The sequence below is a fragment of the Pseudocercospora fijiensis genome (genome assembly GCF_000340215.1).
Source record: "Pseudocercospora fijiensis CIRAD86 unplaced genomic scaffold MYCFIscaffold_4, whole genome shotgun sequence".
NCBI classification, from domain to species: domain Eukaryota; kingdom Fungi; phylum Ascomycota; class Dothideomycetes; order Mycosphaerellales; family Mycosphaerellaceae; genus Pseudocercospora; species Pseudocercospora fijiensis.
This window is the reverse complement of record NW_006921535.1, coordinates 2,112,287-2,133,785: the sequence shown is the minus strand read 5'-3', so window position 1 is coordinate 2,133,785 and position 21,499 is coordinate 2,112,287. Positions and strand designations below refer to the sequence as shown.

Here is a 21,499-nt window from a genome sequence, read left to right as displayed (position 1 = left end):
GATCTCACTTCACGGCGAATAATGGAGCATCCTGCAAAACTGTCATTGCATAACTAACTTCCATCGACAATGACAACAACGGCCTGAAGTTCATAATCCCTTCAAGCCAACACATCCCCCCAACCTCCTCATTTCAATAAATATCCCCCTCTTTCCCTCTCACAACTTCCCACCCCCTCCCTCACCCGGCACCTCCCACCCCGGCGTCCTCCGATAATTCTGCGTCAACCCCTCAATCTTCCACTCCTTCCCCCCAACTTTCACAACAGTATACGCCAAACTCCCATAATGATGTAAAACCCCATCAAAAGTAACCTTAAACGGCGACCAGACCTGTGCAAAAAATTTATCAATCCTCATATCCGTGCCGTCCAAATCCGGGGATTCGTGTAAGATTGGTTGGTGCGGTTGCCCTCTTCTTCGCTTTTCGCCGTCGCGGATTAAGGAGACTTGAACCCGTCAGTCAGCGCCGCGTTCAAAGTTTCCCAAGAACGTGTGCTTGGGATTGGTATTGTATTGTAATTACTCACTAAACTTCTCAATGCTCGTCCTAATCACGACTTCGATTTTCTCTTCGCCTTTTCCATCTTTTTCTTTGGTCGTCGGCACGGATCTGTATTGCGGGTAATTTGAAGCGGAGGGTTGGCGTGGAGGATCTTGTCGGAGGATTACGAGGTTCGCGTTTTCGTCTGTGAAGCAGTTCTCCAAAGCTTTGATGTCGACGTTGTTGATTGCGTCGAAGAAGGTGCTTATGAGAGATTTTATGGATTGGGCGTCTGAGGCTTCGTGGGTGAGTTGGGTCATGTTTGTTGGTGTATATGTGGAGTTGGCGCGGGGAGAATCGTGAAGGTCGGGTGTTCGGTGAGGATGGAGGAAGGAACTGCGCGGGAATTGTATGACTTATGATCTTCTGGTGGTCTTCATGTTGGAAGTCTGTCGGTTAGTATTCTTATGCGAGCTTGATGTTCCAAGGGGTGTGGTCGAGTTGGGGACGGCTGGTCGGCTGTGCTTGCCGCACGGGCCAAAATCAATCGTACTAGACACCTTTAGCAACCTCCAGTGCCAGAATTTAGTAGTGTTCACTAGGGTTAGTAACTAAGCCTATCTGAGACGGCTCTTCCGAGGCCTTTAGCAACCTCCTTTTGCTACCTCTTAGCTACTTAGTTATCGTATCTATAGTAATATAACCCTAGCTCTTTAATATAGACCTTAGTTAGTATATAGTAGTATTGTTATCGGCTCAAAATGGACGCTTAAGTAAGGCAATTGTTACTAGACTACTAGGTAGTTGTTAGACAAGCGGCTAGCGCCTATCTCGAGTCGGTAGTCGATATTATTATAAATAACGAGGCCGACGAGGTATACATAGGCGATTAAATAAGGAGCCTATATCTAGACGATTATAATCGGCTTAAAAGGATAAGGTTAGCGGACCTAACAAACGATTAGTATAAGCGTAGATTTCGCTTCTAGAAGTAGGACCTATATAGGTTAGTAAGGCTACTTAAGTTAGACTAGATTAAGTAGCTATACCGTATAGAACCTACTAAGGAAGAAGCCTTATTAGTGCTTCTATAGCGATTAGCAAGCAGTGCGAGTTAGCAGTTACTAGCGTACGACTTTAGTAGAGGGCCGACCTAGATTAGTATTATATTTAATACTATTCTTAAGCATTTAGACGACTTCTTTAGCGATAGATTGTTATTCGACACTCGTCGGTTAACCCCTTAGTATTTGCGGAGATGCGTAGAGGCATTAGAACCGGACGTTAGTCTTGCTAAAGTATATAGATTTATTAATAGTACCCTTCGTCCCTGCTATAGGCTAAAGTATAACTAGAAGTTGTACTATAGCGGATATAAGAGAGTATATAGCATTAAATTCTAGGCGGTTGTTACTCTAGACGGTCTGCTATCGTTATTATATAGTCCTAAACCTAGCTCTTTTAGGGATTCTCGGATAGTGTTTAAATCTAATATTTAGTAGATTTGGTACGCGTTATTCGATAGGTATAGATTAGACGATAAGGTATTTATTTATAGCGACTCGGCGTACGTAGTAGCGGATAGTATTATATCTGCTTTTAAAGGTTAGAATAGTTAACCTCGTACGCCGCTATAGAGGCAGATAGACTAGGAGATATCGGCTTTAAGGGTTGCTATAGAGTATATATTCGGATAGATATTAAATCTATAGCGGATTAACTTAGTTAAGCAGAGGGCGGACTTATAGGCTATTAGGTCTATCTATCGAGCGTACGTTCTTCTTACTAATTGCTATACCTACTATTATAGAAACTAGGTATCTATAGGTCGTATAGATCTACCGGTATTAGAAGAATATCTCTATTCGAGGGCGACTAATGCTTAAATTAGTAACGAGATTAGAGCCCTCGTTACGACGGTTCTTCCGCTAGGATAGCAACTGCCGCGACTAAAGCGAGGTAATAAGGGCGATAAAAGAGATAGGTATACGTCGCCGGCGATAGAAGACGAGGGTAGCGATAGTAATAGTAGTAGTAATAGTAATAGAAGAACGACGATAATATCGAGAAGTTAAAGTATAGCTTTACAATTCTAACGGTATTCTTAGTACTCGTACTATAGGAGCGAGTATATTTCGAGCTATTAGTATATATCTAGAAAGCAGCGAAAATAGGTAACTAGAGCGTTTATACGCGATTCTCGTAATGTCTCGGCAATGTTATTAACCTATTACTAAGTAATAGTTATATACTACTAACCCTACCTCTCCTCCTATTTCCTAAATTTCTAGCGATAATCTCGCGATTAAGAGAACAATAAGGCAACGGTAGGAGCAACTAGTTCGCTAAATCGATACTAAAGAGCAATATTGCTAACAAATAAGTAGGGATTTGCTTTAACTAATCCTATAAAACGAACTCTATACTATAATAACTACTACCTACTCCTCCGAGTCGAAAAAGTCCTCGGAGACCTTAATATCGTCTATATTCTAATCCTAATCGTAGCGATCTAACTACCCTATCTGCTATAAGAAGCCTAGTTTCGGTAAGCGCTCGAATGGCTCTAGTATTAGTATCTTACTCTTCCTACGGTAGATAACCTATAATAGTACTCGAGTACAATCCGGATATATACCTGTTACCGTCTAGCTAATATTAGTAAGTTGCTAGTTAAGAGAGAGATAATAGCACTTATAATAGTAGTATTAAGGTGCTGTAATTCGTTCTTCTAACTATTAGTTAGGCCTCGAATATAGTGCTAATTAAGGGCGGTTAGGCCTTCCTTAATCTTCTCGAAGTTAGCTTCTTAGCTATAATAATAACAATAATAACGCCTACCTTCTCGAAGTGCGGTTTTAGCAATTCGTTTAGTTTCGAGAACGCTCTATTAATCGAGGCGTTATTATTACGCTTACGGCGGCGTAGTCGTATACGCTAAGTCGTCGACGGTATAGAAGGCGTAGGAGATTCTTCCGGTTTAGTAGAGGTCGCCTAAGAAGAGCTATTATTTAATCGACGTCGCTTCGAGCCTAACCTATCTATTAGACTATCGCGGATAACGACCTCCTTACGCCGAGCCGCCTCCTTCTATTCCTTTATCGCTACCTTATCGAAGAGCTAAGGGTTTATACGTAGGGCGTGTTTAATAAAGAAGTCCTTCGCTTACGAGAGGTTATCGTTACTAGGTGCTATACTAGTAGAGCGCTCTTTAGCGGCCTATTGGCCCTATTCCTTTACCCTCTTAACTAACTTTACGTTATAGCTCTACCGGAAGCTAGAATTACTGCTAAACTCCTTCTTACTATTAGCACGAGCCTACGCATTTATACGACCTCTAACAAGCCGATAGAAGTTAGTAATATTGCCCTTCTTATAGGCATACTTTATATTATTTATTTGCTAGAAGACAACTAACTCTATTCGAGCCGATAGCTTACCTAGCTTTAATAGGTAAGCTATATTACTGCCCTTCTAAGATAGTGTTTCTACGGTCTTAATTAATAGCGAAGGTCTAGGTAATAGAGATAGCCGCAATTAACTTGCTAGAGTAGTTAGTAGCGGCATAGATAATAATAGAGAGGCGTATTTACTAGATCTAGTCGCTATATCGATAACTCTAGGTAGTAGGTAGGGGGAGGGGAGATAGCGACCTACGAAGGTATTACGGAAGGCTATAATAATCTCGATTCGCTAACAAATTAGTAGGATAGGAAGACGAGCGATCTACTACCTACCTTCGAGTCCTCTAGCCGCCTTATTACTATCCCTCCGAGTCCCTTACGAAGCCCGATTTCTACTCGAATTTTCTATCTAATAACGTTACCTTCTATACTATTATATACTATCTATATTATTCGTACGACCTTAACTATTATTAAGAGCTTGTAATATATTATAATAGACATACTGCTAGTAGTGTAGAGCCTCCGAAGGTATTATTTAGTATACTATAGAGCGATCGATAGAAGGTTTAATATTATAGGGGAAGGTAGTTACTATCGCTAAGGCTACTATACCGCTTCTATATCTACCTCCTTTAGCAATAGACTTATTGCATTACGACCTACGGCATTACAATCGATTAGCTATATATAATATAGTGGATACAGTGGATACAGGTAGTGAACCATTAGTTAGAAGTTGTTGTCGGAGGTAGACAGCGACACCTCCTGCTAAAGGTCTCTACTACCTACGAGCAACTTCCCACGATTTGTAGAATGCACTGCTTTGACGACTAGAAATGTGCTCGTTCGAAGAAGGAAAATGGAAATTATCAGAAGTATTGTCTTTGATCATGGTCAATTGGCCAAGAAAATTCGAGCCTCAGGTGCAATGCTTTTCTTGCATGAGTATCTCGCCTCGAGCATTCTCGATTCTATAAAACAGCTTAACGAACCTGTTGCAATGGATGAATTATCGACAAATTTGACTGCTGTTCCAAGATGCAGACTCAAGTGGCCCAGCCAATGTGGATATAAATGTCCTGCAATCGAACTTCTGGGACCTACCGCTCGAGACTCGCGACATGATCTATGTCATGGCGTATCCGATCCGCATTACAGACCTCCCGATGCCGCTTGGACGAGCCGCAGTGCGGTAAAACATCGCGGAGAACCAAGGTGGAGGAAGGGCCCAATGAGCTTACTATAATAAAGTGGTCTGCTCTCAATGGGTAAATATGCTCGCATCAAAGTTCTGGTACTTCGAAGGAACGTCATTTTTTTTCAGGGATGGCACTCTTCTTCTTGACACACGGCGTTTGTTGAGTCTCGAGCAGCGCTGTGGCTTCCCTTCTTTGCGTTGCGTCACATGCGAAATGTCCGCGTATCAATCGGGTTCCGGGTCGGAGAGGAAGATCTCAGAATTTTGAGAAAGTTTTGTCCGAAGATCGAGAGGCTCAAAGTCATCTGCCACCGCGCCGACATTGATGGTTGCCACTATAGCATCGAGACATGGCCAACAGGAGAGGCGGAGTCAGCATTGCGAACGAACTGTTGCAATTCGAGAGTGTGAGGAGCCTAGATGTGGATGTGTCCACTGTGAGACGCAAACATATATGCGCGCATTGCCAGAGTGCTGCTGCGGATTATCTGCTCCATCGGCTGCGAGCAACGATCAATGAGAGCAAGTGGGACCTGACGATGGTGTCAGTGGAATGGGGGAAACCAACTCATGAATGGAGCGTGTCTCTGTTGGAAATTTGTGCAGAGCAGGAAGTGCAATCAATACGTTCGGGTGCTATGCGGACGGAAATGGGTATCTTCGGTTGAAGTGTAATGCCCTCACGATGGTCGAACATGAAAACTTGACCTACGTCTCGCGCTTCATTCTAACGCCCATGCTTTGAGAATGCCATCCTCGCCGCAGCTAAAAGCACGTTTGCCCGTGAGAAGTAGATCCCGTACTACATCCTCGCCATGGGCACCGGGTAGATTGACCTTTTCGCCGAACGCCCAGGCACCTGGAGAACCCAGCGAAGATATAGATAGCGTCTGCTTCTTGTTGTGCCCGTACGCCATGACTGGGGGCCCGTCCGGCTGCACCAGAACATCAATTACGTACATGCAATGTAGCTTCTCTCGAACGTCGCCAAATGTGATGGGTGGTGGCACGTCTTCATCCTCAGCGGTTGTCTTTGCAAGCGTGTGTATGGAGTACTGTTCATCGGTTGAAACGACATAGACCTGGTCCTGCGCGAGAAACCCTGCGCAATGAACTGCCGACCGCGGATTTAGGACTTGTTGCAGAGAATCCTCCTCGTCGGCATGGTTGACATCGAAGATAGAAATCAGGCCATCTGTGCTGCCAGACAGGAGGATCTGTGGTTGAAGCGGGTGAAATTGCAGTTGTGTCAACGAATCCGTGTGCGATTCGTTGTATTGACGCAAAGGCACGCTCGAGTTCCGAGTGTCGAACAAAAGCACGCTAACATCGCCAAGGCCTTCTTTGGTGCTTTCTGTTCCGGCTGCAATGTAGCGATCGTGACATGCAAGGGATGAGATGCCTCTGGACTGAGGTTCGATGAGCTGTGCGACTTGCTTGGCCCTGGAATCCCAGCATCGAACCAAGCCATCACGACCTCCGGTGACCAAGCTGGAATGAAGACCGGACTTCAAGCAGGACACGCCGGTGTGACAGGTGTTGGTAGACTTTAGAGTCTTTAGCGAAGCTGCATCGATTACGTGGAGTTGGTCGTCGGAGGTGATGGTTGCCAGCGCAGCATCGGCGCGGGCCAGCGAAAAGAGGTACTCAGTGGCACTAACAGCAGTACTGCCGACAAGCTTCGCCATGTCTCGCGTTATCTAGCTCGTGGCCGCACCGCTACAGCATGGAGCATCGATGCAGTGGTCTCCTGTATCGTGTTGGTGATGACAGGCATGCAGTATTAAGGATCGAAGTTCAAGGCGTGCAGAGATTGTAGACAGGTCAGGTCAAGCCACACTTTGTGGCGAGTGCACGGCACAGCACAGCATGGGCAACGAAAGCGCAGAATATTGCGTGTCCGGGGTTCCGTCACACACTCCTCCCCGCTGTTCGCGGGGTTTCCGGCTATACGTAAAATCGCCTTTTCCTAGTAGGCTATACGTAAAACTCGATATAGTAGCAGGTTCCAGTCCTATACAGATATATAGGTACATATAGTATTAAACCGCGAGTCTAAATATTACATTAGCTAGTTTATCTAAGTATATAGTAGCTATAGAACCTTACTATCGCTATTTCTTATATAATCCTTAGTAGGCGCGTCTACCTTATTCTAAAGCGTATATTCCTCGTACTCCTCCTATTTCTTATATTCTACTATATAGATCGTATATAAAACTCGATATAGCGCGTAATAAAGGCAAAAACGTAAAGAGGGTACGAGCCGAGCGGTTAACCGAGGCGGAGAGGGTAGAGAGGGTAGTAGATCGCGTCGTTTCGAGGTACTACGAATTAGTAGCTAAATCGAAGAATAAGAAGGTTAGTATTCGAGCGCTCTATAAGAGTAAGAAGGCAACTCGCTTATATTCTCGTATCTACTAGCGGTTAAGAGGCCGTAGGTCGCTATTTAGTCGTCTATTAACTAATACTAAATTAGACGAGTCTTAAGAGATAGCGCTAGCGGATTATTATCGAGAAAGGGACGAATATTAGGACTAAAGAGGCTATACGTAATTGGTATGTAACTAGGCCGAGTGAAGCTAGGGTCTCGATGCCTTAGGCAGGGCTTGGCGCTTGGCGTTAGGCTAACTCTCCTACCTTCCTCCCTCTCCTTCTAGATCCTTATCGAATACTACACTGATTTACTACTACCCTATCTACCTGCTAATATAACCCTTCTTATATAGTATTCGATCTACCCTTTAAGGGTAGCAGCTAGATAGTCCTTATTCTAAGCTTTCAGCGGTATAGCTACGAACAAGACTAATCTAACTATATTGCGCCCTAAGAACGGGACCTATACGTACTATTCTATCGAAACAACCGTACTAATTATTAAGCAAGGCCTTCTATACGGCCTATTACACTAAGTTAATCGTACTAGACTAATACCTACTAATTCCGCTACATCCGCATCTTAGGGGCTAATAATACATTATTAGTGTTACCCCCTATTATAATAGCCGGCTTATTACGAAACAATAACCGTGCTACCGCTAGCAGCGCTAGCAACGACAATGCTAGTAGCATAGTGCCTACTAAAGTGCCTACTAGAGTACCTGCTAAAGTGCCTCCTACCGAAGAGCCTACTATAGGACCTGCTAAAGAAGAACCTGCAGTTCTAGGTAACGACCTAGAATTGCCTGTCGACGACATTCTTAATAATATTGTTAACCGTCGATATAGCTAGCTAGCCTTTGGTCCCTAACTAGTAGCGAGACTTTAGGAAGCTACCTAAAACAGGCTTACTGCCTTACGTTAAGAACAATAGCTAAAGGATAATCTCCTCGAGATTCGCCGTCTATAGGAAGCCCTAACAACTACTACTAAGCCGATAGCAGGGCCTTCCTTACTACCCGTCCCTGTCTAAAAGAAGGATGCTAAGCTTAAGGACTATACCGTATTTAACAGCTCTAGTCGCAAACAATACAATAATTACATACGCGATTGTAAGCTTAACTAACGAAATGCGCCGAGGGCTCTTCTAGATAACTATTTACTAGTTGTCTACGCGATGTAGTACATCAATAGCGACCTAAAGCGTACCTAGGATAACCATTTCGATTCCCTTACTAATCAGACCGCTGTTTAGTAGCAAGACTATAAGACTATTATACTAGACACCCTTAGAAACCCTATACTAAGGCAATAGCACGCTTAGGACTAGTACCTTCGGGCTAAGCAAAAGACTAATCAATTAGCCCGTTTATTTAAGGCCTATTTAAAGACCCTCGAGGACGATTTGCTAGCTAAGACCGACTCTATCTAGATTTCCGAAATACGCCCTAAATTGCGATAGGAATTGGTCCTTAAATTGGACCGCCGTCGTATGTTCGAATAGGCTAACCTAATACGCATTCAATTTATAGTCGAAGTAGAAACAGCCGAGCGGGCTATCTAGCTCTAATAACGACTAGAATCGAGGATCCGACTAGCTAGTACTAACTGTAGCAACCGCGGCCGCGGAGGAAACTAAGGTTCCTACTATAATAACAATGCTGACAATAGGAACAGTAACAATAACCGTAGAAGAGGCCGTAGCCGCCGGCTATATAGAGGAGGCCGCGACAGGGGCCGTAGAAGGGGCTCGTATCCCTACAATGCTAACCGCTCTACTAACAATAATAATAGCTACGGCAGTCTACTAACCGGATTGAAGTGCTTTAATTGTAACAGCACTAGCTATCTACTAGGCTAATGCGACAAACCTAAGGACTAGGCCCGAATTGACCGTACTTCCGCCGAGTATAGGAAACATCTTTCAGCCGCTAATGCTACCTTAGTCGGCTCTTTTAATCAGTCGAAAAAAGAGTAAGCGCCGCACTAACTGTTAGCCTTATGCGGCGTAAGACTATCGATATTGTGCTAGCCATTATACGTACCTGTCTTATATCTAGGCCCGATACTAACTATAAGGCAAAGGTTATGCTAGACCCCGGAAATTCAGTTAGCGCCCTTATTAGCTATTACCTAGCTAAGCAATTAGACCTCCGACAACTGCCGAAAACTAACCTGCTAACCCTTGCTTAGTTTAATAACGCTCGGCACTTGACCTATAGGGCCTACTATGTTCCTATAGTTCTAAAAGACGACCTCGGAAATGAACGCCTACTAAACTTTACTGCCTACGCGGTAGATATAGATAGCCTCCTATCCGACATTATTATTAGCAACCCTGTTCTTAAGTACTATACTATAGTTATAGACTTAGGCAGTCAATAATGGCGATTTAGAATCGCTAGGAAAGAGGACATTAAACACATCGACATTAGCGAGTATCCTAATAATATTAGGGTCCTGTTTATTAGCAACCTGATACTAGCCTCCGCCTTAGCTAATCCGACTGCCGACCTGCTCGGTAGTAATAACGATGAACCTATGCCCCCTAATAGTATAGACCCTGATTAGCTCGAACGTATACTAGTGCCTATTCGAGAGACCTATATTAATGTATTCAAATATCACCTAGCATCGACATTGCCTATATTTAAGGAGACAGATTATAAGATTAATATTATAGAGGGCAAGGAGGTTCCTTTTGGCCCCCTCTACAACCTTAGTAAACGAGAGCTTGCTATATTGCGTAAGTACCTAGAGGAAAACCTAGCTAATAGTCGCATTCGGTACAGTAACAGCCCTGCTAGTGCACTAATCCTGTTTGTTCTAAAGAAGGATAGTAGCCTGCGGTTATGCGTCGATTACCGTAGACTTAATGCTGTTACTATTAAAGATCGTTGTCTACTTCCTCTTATTAATAAGACCCTCGATCGCCTTTCTAGTGCCTACTACTATACTATATTAGACATTAAGGACGCCTATTACCGCATCCGTATTCGTAAGGGCGATGAATAGAAGACAGCCTTTCGCACTCGCTATAGCTATTTTGAGTACTTAGTTATGCCATTTAGGCTAGCTAATGCCCCTACTATATTCTAGTCCTACATTAATCGGGCCCTATTAGGCCTATTGGATTACCTCTATATAGTTTACCTAGATAACATCCTGGTTTATATACACTCTCCTAACATTGCGGAATACTAGGCTGTAGTCCGCAAGGTACTCGATCGCCTAAGGGCCTATAGCTTGTATTGCAAGCCTTCTAAATACACCTTTGCTGCTAAGGAGGTGTTATTCCTTGGCTTTCTTATTTCAACCGAGGGTGTTAAGGCTGATCCTAACCGGATTAAAACAATTACTAAATGGCCCGTTCCTGCGTCTATTAAAGAGCTTCAATTATTCCTAGGTTTTACTAACTTCTACCGTCGGTTTATTAAGAGCTATTTACGGTATGTAATGCCCCTGACTAAGCTTACCAAAACTAAGGCCAACCTAACTAGAGAGTTCAAATAGACTGACAGAGCATAAGCCGCTTTTAACGGCCTAAAGCAACGCTTTACTAATGTCCCCTTATTGCACTATTTCGTGCTAAGTAAGCAGATCCGAATTGAAACTAACGCTTTATAGTTCGCTGTATTAGCTATTATGTTATAGTAGGCTAATAATACCTATTGGTACCCGATTGCCTTCTTTTTACGGAAGATAATCGACGTAGAACGTCGGTACGAGACCTACGAGTAAGAGCTCCTAGCAATCGTAGAAGCCTTCAAGCACTAGCGCTATTATCTCGATAGTGCTTAGCACCCTGTTTAGGTCTATACGGACTATAACAACCTCCGTAGAATTACGAAGGTTACTAGGGTTATAGGTCGACAGGCTAGATAGGCCGTCTACCTCGCCGGGTTCGATTTTAATATATTATATCGGCTAGGCGTAAGTAACCCTGCTAATAGCCTATCGAGGCGACCTAATTACGACAGCGAAACCTAATATATTAATTCTCTGTTTCCAACCCTATAGCATAAGATTGCTATAGACCTTGCTATAAAGCAGGCGTAGGATAAGCGGACTTCCGGACCCCGCGGCGGCAATAAATACTATAGCGGAGTTGTCGTTCTTCTAGTGTACGTTAAAAAGGACGTAGATCGCTCGAGCTATAACGACTCGATTAAAGATATTGCTATCTATAGCGATAGCACTATAGAAGAGGTTATAGTTAATCCGGCTACTAGTACTATTAGATATATACAATACGTACCTCGTTCGATAGTACAGGTGCTATTAAATGACTTTGTAAACGGGGATAGTTAGTCGTTTATAGATAAGCTGTTGCGTACTTAGTAGAGGGACGCCTTTACTATCGAGCGTATTAATAAGCTTATAAGTAGGCGGGCGACTCGATCCGGCAAGAGTAACAACAATTAGTCGATCGACGATAAAGGTTACTTAAAGTTCAAGGGCAGATACTATATCCCCGCTAAACAATCGATTAGATAAGAGCTTTTAAAGAGGCACTATAATAGTGAGCTCGCTAGTTACTATAGTATAGAGAGGTCGCACGAGTTACTATCGCGTATATACTACTAGCTAAATAGTAAGCGGCATATAAAGGAGTATATACAGACCTGTATAGTATGCTAGCGAGTTAAAGCACTAAAGTACTTACCATTTGGCGAGTTGTCTTTACTCCCTGTTCTAAAGAAGCTATTTGCTAAGCTTATAATAGACTTTATTATAGGCCTTCCTCCTGCTAAGCGTAGGGGCAGTAAGGATATGTATAATACTATCCTTGTTATAGTAGATCGATTTACTAAAGGCGCTCGATACATCCTAGCGCGGAAGGATTAGACTGCTATTAATATAGCAGAGGCGCTATAGACTGACATCTTCTGCACCTATTAGGGAACCCCTAAGGGGATAGTCTCCGATAGGGGCACGACATTCACATCGCACTATTAGAGCGAAATATGCCTATAGCTAAGACTAAAGCATCGGCTATTAATAGCCTTCTATCTATAGACTAACGGTCAAACAGAGAGGCAGAATGCTACCCTGTAGTAGTACCTACGCAGTTATATTAACGAGAATCCTAGGGATTGGGTTAATCTCCTGCAGCCTGCAGAATTCGTGTACAATAATAGTGTACACTTATTAACTAAGGTTTTACTATATATAGCTATAATAGGTCAAAACGCCGCGTTGCTATAAGATCTATTTACCTCGCTCGAGGCCGAGCGCAAGGAAAGGGAAGCGCGTTAAGTACTAGAGACACTAGCGGCAATAGAACGTATCTAGAAGATGCGAGAAATCTATGCTAAGATAGCCGAGAAGTTGACAAAGGCTTAAGAGTACTAAAAGACCTACTACGACAAGCACTATACGCCGATAACCTTCAAACAAGGCGATATAGTTATACTAAGCACTAAGAACCTCCGTATCCGCAAGCACCTATCACCTAACGGCAAAACAAGGCCTAAGCTCGCACTAAGATACATTAGCCTATTCCGCATTCGGGAAGTTAAGGGCTCCTCCGTATAGGCCTATTAGTTATAGCTCCTACCTTATTACACTATCTATAATACCTTCTATGTATCCCTCCTTAAGCCGTACTACCTACGCGAAGGGGATGAAGCCCCTACAGAATACGAAGACATACTAGCGGATAGTAAGGAGCTGTAGTCTATAGAACGTATCCTATAGCATCGTACTAGGTAAGGCAAGAAGGAGTACCTGCTAAGATAGCAAGGCTATTTACCTAAATAGGACTCGTAGGAAGCTAAAAACTCTTTTAAAGACATAACTAAGTTATTGGATAAGTATTAGACCAGCGTAAAGAATAAGAAGAAGGCTAAGGGCCTATAATGTCGCCTAGGAACAATGCTACCCCCGGGGTGCTATTAGCTAACTAATTAGAGGCCGGCAAACTAGGACAATAAGACTATACTACTATAGTAAACGCGCACCGAGTGTTAATAAGCGCGCTATAACGCGTCAACTATCCGCTGCTCTTTTAGGAAACTACCTCTCTACTAACGCGCCCTATAGGTCCCCCTTTTGTTCTTTATTCTATCGAGGCCTCGAGACCTAAGTATTCGACAAGGGCGACGTACGCGCGCGTACGAATAACGGTAATAAAGGTGATAGTGTCGCGCTACGAGCTAGCAGTGCGCCGGCGGCTGGCGCGGCTATATTAGTAACAGTATTACGGAGTGTATTATTAGTCGAAGAAGGAAATCGAAAGCAAGGTAAAGTTAGCGCTAAGACGACTAGCGCTGCTATTGTTAACATTACTTACTATTGTCGCTGCGCCTATAGACACAACCTTACCTATACTACGAGCCTAAGGCACCCTTAATTAAAACTTTGATTAAAGCCTTAAGCCTATTAAAGGTTTAATTAAAACTTTGAGGCTAAGTCAAAACTTTAACTAAGTTAAAAGATTGAGCGACTAATAGACTAACTAAGGGCAAAACTATAGAGCTAAGCTAGCCGGGGTCGATCTTACGGACAATAGGTTACTCCTCGATCTTTCCGACCCTTTAAGCGAGGCGAACCTCTACTACTGTACTTACAATAGCCTTCACCTATAGAAACTAGAAGAACTGAGTTTTTTGAAAAGATATAATTAGTTAATACTTAAAGGCTGCCAAACCTAACTAATTTAGGCTAGTAAAACTACGATAGTAAATAATAGCCCTCGTAATAACAAGAACAACCCTCGGAAGCGGACAAACCCTCGGAGCGGACATTTCTAGGTCTATTAGAGTAGACGCAAAGAACTCGTACGACATCACTTAGAACGGAGGCAGTGCTGCAATACCTCGTACGTCTACCTATTACAGTAGGGAAGACGCGCTCGTATTGTAATTAGTCGAAGGCCCTTAATTCTTATAGATATATATCACTTTATAGTTTATTATATATAGAGATGGCGCAGTTAGAGTTGTATATTATATTGTTTAGAGGTAAGGTTTAATATAGTTACATAATCAGGTAGTTAAGTGTTCAATTTAGCGCGGGCTAAGCAGCTTATTAGACTTGCTAAGTTAGCGGCAATAGAGGTCGAGATTGGAACATAGGCAGGCTACGAGGGCGCGGCCTTTAGAAGGGAAGCGTATATTAGGACTAAAGAGGCTATACGTGATTGGCATATAACTAGGCCGAGTGAAGCTAGGGTCTCGATGCCTTAGGCAGGGCTTGGCGCTTGGCGTTAGGCTAACTCTCCTGCCTTCCTCCCTCTCCTTCTAGATCCTTATCGAATACTATACTAATTCACTACTACCCTATCTACCTGCTAACATAACCCTTCTCACAACGAAATAGATATATTCTTACTAGTGCCGCTAATTACTATTATAGCGATAGACATACTAGTAAGCCTACTACCGGAAGGTATATCGAAGGATATAATACCGCTATTTAGTATAGACTAGGCGGACCGCTTTCTAAAGCGCTATAGACTTAGCAAGGTTAAGTCTAAACCGATTAAAATATAGTAAAAGGAAGCTTACGACCCTTCTACGATAAGAAGCTAGTTTAACCGGTTTAAGGCGATAATAAAGCGGCTAGATATAAAGCCGCGGAATATATAGAATTTCGATAAAACTAGCTTCTAGATTAGAATTAGCGGTAACGAGTATATCGTTATAATAGATACGAAGCGGCGCGCCTAGACTAAGTATAATAGTAACTATACGTATATAACTGTCGTCGAGACTGTAAACGCGTTTAGTAAGGTAGTAGACTATTAGTTAATCGTTAAAGGTATAATAGTCTAAGAACGGTAGGTGCCGAAGAAAGGTAAGTCTATTACTACTACTACTACTATTGCTACTTCCGAGTCCGAGTCCGCTTCTAAGGCAAAGGCAACGACACCTACTAACTATACTCTCTCTTATTCTTAGGCAAGGACAACTTCTTAATTACTATTAACGAGTCTAGATATATAACCGACGATACTATAATATATTATATCCGCTAGTTTAAGCGAAAGACGAGGCCTAAAGATCTAAACGAGTAGAGGGTATTATTATGCGATAATTACGGCTCCTACTACTTTAAGGAATTTGCAGCCTTTATAAAGCGGCATAGGATTCAATTATAGGGCCTATAACTACATACTTTATACTTTATATAGCCTTTAGATATAGTCCTATTTTAGGTATATAAGCTAAGGTATAGGCAAGCGGTACTAGAGGCTACATACCGAGGTATTAGTAAATTCGGAATACCTAAGTTTGTTAAGGCACTCTTAGCTATTCGGGCTAAGATATTTACTTTATATAATATAAGGGCGGCATTCCGGAAGACTAGCATATTCCCGATTAATAGGGAGGTCCCTTATAAGTATATTCGAGATTAGTATATAGCTACTAACTATAATTAGAACTAGTAAGCAATTAAGAGCGAGGTAGTATAGGAAGAAGCCCGGTATAATAAATCGCTAGTAATAGTAGATATAGCTTAGTAGGAGTATATCGCATCGGTTAAGTAACGACGTTCCGCGGAGCCTACTATTATCGATCTAGAAGGCTAGTCGTACGCTAATAGTTGCTACTACCTCGGGGATCTCGAGAACTTAATCGCTTAGGGTATACTATCGTTACTACCTCTACTACCTTAGCGAACGCCGACCCCCGAATTGCCGCAATAGCTTCTATATACTTCTACTAGCCCTCGTACGATTAAGGCATCTCGTAGTGCTATATAAGCTCGTAAGGACTTCCGACGGTCTTATCTAAAACTAGCCTCGTAGGGTATCGATTCTATATTACTATCGTTTAACCTATTTTCTTTGTTACCTATAAAGCAAGTAGAAGAGGCCTATAATATATTAGTTAACGCGGCTATTTGTAAGGGTAAAGAATACAAGCGCAAATACTAATCTATAAGTATTGTTAAGCGAGCAAAGAAGCGGTAGAAGGAATAGCCTAATCGGCTTATTCGAGTAGGTACTATCGAGGTAAATAAATTACGCTTATAGGTTACGTAATAAGACAAAGACCTAGCTAATAGCGACCGCTAGAAGATACTATAAGAGGTATAGAATACTATCGACAAGGCGCGATTATATCGGCTTAAGTATAGCGAGGCCTTCTATATCGTATTTAATAATAATAGCAAGACTAAGTAGACAGACGTTAACCTTTAGTCTATCGATAAGCCGCTACGGCGTATCTTTAACCTAGCGCTTCTTACTACTAATAGCAATAATAGTAGTAATAATAACACTCTAAAAAAGACCGGCGATCTATATACGACTATTCTTAGCGACTATAGGCGCCGCACCGATATATCTAATAGTAGTATAGTTACCTATAGCTAGAGTCTACCGAGAATACTACTATTACCGAGTCGTACTTACGACTATAACGAAGGCGACGTTATAGTATAAACCGTTAAGCTAAGGCGATAGCTAAATAGCCTATTCGTATAAGAACCTAATACTCGACTAGACTAGCTATAATAAGATAAGGCGCTACTCGATAAAGATACTGTCTATACTATACTCTAGCCTTATCTAGTACCTCCTTGTCGCTGCTACGAGTCTGTCTAAAGCAAGCGCTATTTCTATAACGTTCCGAAGAAATCTAGCCGTTATAAAGGCGCGGTCGCTAGTAGTAAGAATAACCCTATTAAGCTAGAAAAGGTAGATAGTAGATATAATAGTCGGTTATTTACTTAATATAAAGAGGTAATAGCTATATAATAGACATATAGGCCGATATGTAAAGTAATCGATTATATAGTAGACTCGAGGTTTGCTAAGAGGCTAGATTAAGGTCCTACGGTCGTAATTTAGTTACTAATATACCGGAAATCTACTATTCCTACCTCTTATAGTGCTTATGTTCAGTTTCCTATTATATGTGCTCTATAACATTGCTGTCGTCGAGTTTTACGTATAGCCTACTAGGAAAGTGCGATTTTACGTATAGCTTAAATCCCCGAGCTAGGGCGAGGGGTGAAGTGGGCTGACGCAACCCCGGATAGGGTGTGGTACTCACACCAACGTGGACAGCAACACGTTGCTCTCACGAGACCGTGCCACCGTGGTACATGGGATGTACATGGCACTGGCAGTGTGGATGCGCGGCGTGTGGCATGCGAGACAGCAGCGCTTGCATGCAACGGCAATGGCAATGGCAATGGCAGCGCATGACACGGCGGTGTGCCTCATACGGCGGTGTGCCTCACTTCGGTTGTCTAGTAGGAAATGCAACCGCAGTCGTCTCTTCGTCGGACGGCGGTCGGTGCAGCCACGGATTTGCAGACATATTCTAAATGCGAGCTGGCCGTGATCCGTTGGTGGCCGCGGGCGTTGCGGGAGACAATTTGGGTTCAAGTTGCGATTCAGGTCAGTCGAGGTTTGTGGTCACCGTCGAGGTTTGTGGTCACCGTCGGCGGTTACTTGTTCCAACTTTGGTATCACCGGGCGTGGTGGAGGGTGTGGGTGTGGGCAGAAGTATGGGCTCCGTGTGAGCCGGTGAAGGCGTGCGTGCGCAGTAGAAGAAGGATATCCCTTTGTAGTTGGCAAATTTCGTCCCTAATTTAAAGGTTTCGAGTGGCTTAGGGGTGCGGCAAGCTAGTGCATAGACCTTCCGCTTCTTGGCTATTAGATAGACCCCTTTATATGCTATTCTAGTACGTAAATCTATGCTCTTTTATATAAATAATATCGTTATATACTACTTTCTATCGAGTATTAAATAAGTCGTTACCTAATAAAGGGCTCGAGTCGGAGGAAGAGGAAGGGGCCGAATTCGAGGTATATAACCCTCGGGTGCCGGCGGAGGAGACCGATTCGTACGAGAATAGAATTAGAAAGGAAAAGGTCGAGTTTACTATAGTAGAAGGGCTAGATCTACCTCGGTTATAGAACTTTAATCCCCTATAGGCACTACCGAGTATAGAACGTTAGTTTTATGTCCCCGACGTTAATAGGGACTGCTTATACGATATAGAACTGCCTTCTAATTGTAGCTACGCTTCTACTAATAAATCTATATACGAAGACTATACCGCTAGTCGAACCGAGTTTAGTAAGGCCTAGAACCTCCTATAGAGGGTCTAGGAGCTGTTTTAGACTGCGGAGGTAAAGGAAATAGTTACTAGCTTCACTAATTAGTATATCGACTAGTAAAGAGATAACGGCCTTACTAAGAAGGTAAAACAATAAGCGGCTAATTATAAGGCTATTAAGACAGCGGAAATCGATATCTAGCTTAGATTAGTATATTATATCGGCGTAGTTAGTTAGAATACGCCTAGTAACTGCTAGGCGGACGATATAATAATGCCGTACTACCGTACTATACGGTTTATAAAGAAGCGTCGCTTTTTATAGATAAAGAAGTTTATTAAGCTATTAAATATAGTAAAGGACTAGGTACTAGCGACGAAGCATTAGTATATAAAACTAGAGCCGATTAGCAGTCGTATTAAGGCCGCCTTTAAGAGATACTACTTACCTCGAAGCTAGGTATCGATTAACGAGATTATTGTCCGCTTTACTAGCCGTAGTAGACACGTTAAGGTTATTAGAAACAAGCCTTGTCTAGAGGGCTACGAGCTTCTCGCTCTTTACGATACTAGCTATATATACGATTATATATTTAATTCGCTTATTTCTAGCTTCGAGAATAACCGTCCGCTAAATAACGAGAAGATAGCGCGAGTGCTAGAAGGTTATTAGAATAAGGAAGAAGTTGCTATTACGAAGGGCTATATTAAACGGCTCTCGGTAACGGCACGTACTACACTCCGCCTAGCCCTTAGCTTGCTAGTAGGTAGGCAATACTATATCTATATAGACAATAGGTTTACTAACGTACTATTATTATCGTATATACGCTTTGCTAGGGTTGCTAGATATAGTACCTATAAGTCTAGTAGTATAGATTATCTATAGGTATTAAGGGCGGTAATAGTTAGTAGTAGGAAGAAGACTCGCCTCCTACTAGGCACTTTAGCGAGTATAGTAACGGCCTTAGGCAACGGTGCCGTTCTATCTCTTCTATAGCAAGACTCTAACCTAGTTTGCCTAGAAACGATAGTATATATAGGCTACGAGATAGACGAAATAAAGCGCCGAGCGCTAGTTATTAGGGGAAACACTAATAAATAGAAAAAGGACTTTATATTAGCTATCTACGATTCCGCACTATAGGTACCCGATAGGAAGAGGGTTATTAGCTAGCCTCGAGTTGCTATCGATTACAACCTCTATATAGGCGATATAGATATTTACGACTAATTACGCTCCTACTATCCGACTTAGCTTATTAGTTATCGCAACTAGATACCGCTATTCTTCTAGCTATTAGATACGATATATATTAACGCCTATCTCCTTACTAAGTATAAATACGGTAACCCTCGCTAGTACGACTAGATAACTAAGTTCTCGTACTATAATATATATAGACTCTTCCGCTATCGACTAGCTTAGAACCTTATCCTTTCTAGCGTACGAGAACTTTACAGACCGTACGAGACTAATATTAGGATAATAGAAGAGATAGCTGCAAAGATTAATATACTACGGTAGCGGCGGGTACGAGATAAGGATAGCAAGCGCGGCAAATATATTAAATAAGGCAAGACTAAGTTGCCTGTTTAGCTCTACTTCTTAGAAGAATATAAGCCTATTAAGGTAGAGCTAAAGTACTATTAATTCTATATATTTAAAGAGCGGTATTAGCAATAGCAAGTAGATAAGTATAAGACAAGGTAGCGCTATAACGACTATAGCTAGTACCTCTATATTAAGTGCTATAACGACTTCTATAACCTTATACCTAGCTACTACGACTAGACCTTACCTCGCTATAGTCGATCTGCCGTATTTTCGAAGGCCGCTTAACTATAGTAGCTAGTAGACGACGACGCGCCTACTAAGCCTAACGTTAACTAAACTCGTCGAGTCGCCGCTCTAATAAATATATCTTACTAATAAGCCGATAGATTAACTACTCGAGCCTTAGATAGCGGTCTTTAATAGAAGGAAGGTCGTCTATTTCTAGGTCTAGGTTTGCGGGTATAACCGGCTTACTAAGCCGCCTTAATATTGTTCTAGTATCCTCTTCTTTAGGCTCCTTTGCTAATAATTTTAGTATAGTTAGTAGCGTACTAGAGAGGGTCGAAATCTAACTTAGATACGGCGATAAGATAGGCTTATTATCCGAATATTAGCTCTATAGTAATAGTATTAGAATTGGCCTTCTATACGGCTTAAACTACTTACTTCCGCTACCTCTAACCGCTCTATTATAGCTTGTATTTACTACTAGGTCTATTATATACTAATAGTATAAGATTGCTAATGTTTAGAAGACCCTAGTATATACTAGGCTAGAAGGGGTTTAGTTATTTACTTAACGGAAGGTCCGGAAGACTAATATTAGCCTTCGGTAGCTAACCAGGGTTGAAAATACACTTTAGACAACAAAGGGATGACTGCTGACGGGAAGCAAGGCAAGGCAAGGCGTTTAGGCGTACGCGAATCAGATGGAAGGCGAAGGGTGAAAGTCGGGGAGAGGAGCGAGGCGGCGGCGGCGGCGGACTTTTGGTTCGGCTGGGTGCGCTGCTTGTGCGCGGCGTGCAGTGGCTCTTTTCCAACCCTGCATTTCACGTCTTCCGCTTCGTTTGGCTGTTGGTTGCATGAGCGTCACAGCACAGCACAGCACAGCACAGCACAGCACAGCACAACACAGCACAACACAGCGAGACAGCGCAGTGCACAGTGCTCATAAGAAGACGGAGCGTCTGTTGTCTCGGACCAGGCAGACAGGCAGACAGGCAGACAGGCGGAGACCTCAGGCTCTTCTGTTGGTGTGGCTTCAGCCCCGGTAAAGACTTTGCTGCTGATCTGAACCTTGACTCCCACACGCTTTTGCTTGCTCGCATCACGGAGCACCTCAGACCTTACCGCACCCAGAACTCCTCGCTGGCGCCCGCAGCTGGTCTGCCTGTGCGCTTGCATCTTTCCTCCCTCGCCGCTTCCTCTTCGCCTTTTCTCCCACTCCCACC

The 21,499-nt window shown here is 42.8% G+C and overlaps 4 protein-coding genes across 4 annotated transcripts; 2 read left to right on the top strand and 2 right to left on the bottom strand.

Annotated features, from left to right (window-relative positions):
* Positions 1 to 27: 27 nt before the first annotated feature.
* On the bottom strand, positions 28 to 964 carry MYCFIDRAFT_203473 (uncharacterized protein). Its single transcript, XM_007928156.1, has 2 exons — positions 531 to 964; positions 28 to 449 (listed from the first exon to the last, which is right to left on the bottom strand). The coding sequence occupies exons 1-2, from the start codon at positions 802 to 804 to the stop codon at positions 160 to 162; spliced, it is 564 nt and encodes a 187-aa protein (XP_007926347.1). The 5' UTR covers positions 805 to 964; the 3' UTR covers positions 28 to 159.
* MYCFIDRAFT_174487 (uncharacterized protein) lies at positions 896 to 5,757 on the top strand (the record flags this gene model as incomplete). The annotated part of the gene is made up of 10 exons (XM_007928155.1): positions 896 to 931; positions 973 to 1,033; positions 1,061 to 1,077; positions 4,726 to 4,766; positions 4,799 to 4,814; positions 4,838 to 5,078; positions 5,128 to 5,329; positions 5,359 to 5,417; positions 5,451 to 5,496; positions 5,532 to 5,757. 10 exons carry the CDS (start codon positions 896 to 898, stop codon positions 5,755 to 5,757), a joined length of 945 nt encoding a protein of 314 aa, XP_007926346.1.
* A 54-nt stretch (positions 5,758 to 5,811) lies between these two features.
* Positions 5,812 to 6,777, bottom strand: MYCFIDRAFT_35989 (uncharacterized protein; the record flags this gene model as incomplete). The annotated part of the gene is made up of 1 exon (XM_007927537.1): positions 5,812 to 6,777. The coding sequence occupies one exon, from the start codon at positions 6,775 to 6,777 to the stop codon at positions 5,812 to 5,814; it is 966 nt and encodes a 321-aa protein (XP_007925728.1).
* Positions 6,778 to 6,815: 38 nt separating this feature from the next.
* Positions 6,816 to 18,087, top strand: MYCFIDRAFT_174485 (uncharacterized protein; the record flags this gene model as incomplete). The annotated part of the gene is made up of 10 exons (XM_007928154.1): positions 6,816 to 6,846; positions 6,871 to 6,893; positions 6,918 to 7,019; positions 12,584 to 12,608; positions 17,431 to 17,552; positions 17,584 to 17,654; positions 17,697 to 17,706; positions 17,742 to 17,966; positions 17,999 to 18,032; positions 18,065 to 18,087. 10 exons carry the CDS (start codon positions 6,816 to 6,818, stop codon positions 18,085 to 18,087), a joined length of 666 nt encoding a protein of 221 aa, XP_007926345.1.
* Positions 18,088 to 21,499: the final 3,412 nt, after the last annotated feature.

What these genes read in the sequence shown, in the direction of transcription:
- MYCFIDRAFT_203473 (XM_007928156.1), bottom strand. Translation starts at nt 804, where the DNA reads ATGACCCAACTCACCCACGAAGCCTCAGACGCCCAATCCATAAAATCT. An exon ending in GACGAGCATTGAGAAGTTTA is followed by an intron (nt 450 to 530) that starts GTGAGTAATTAC and finishes GACGGGTTCAAG; the next exon opens with TCTCCTTAATCCGCGACGGC.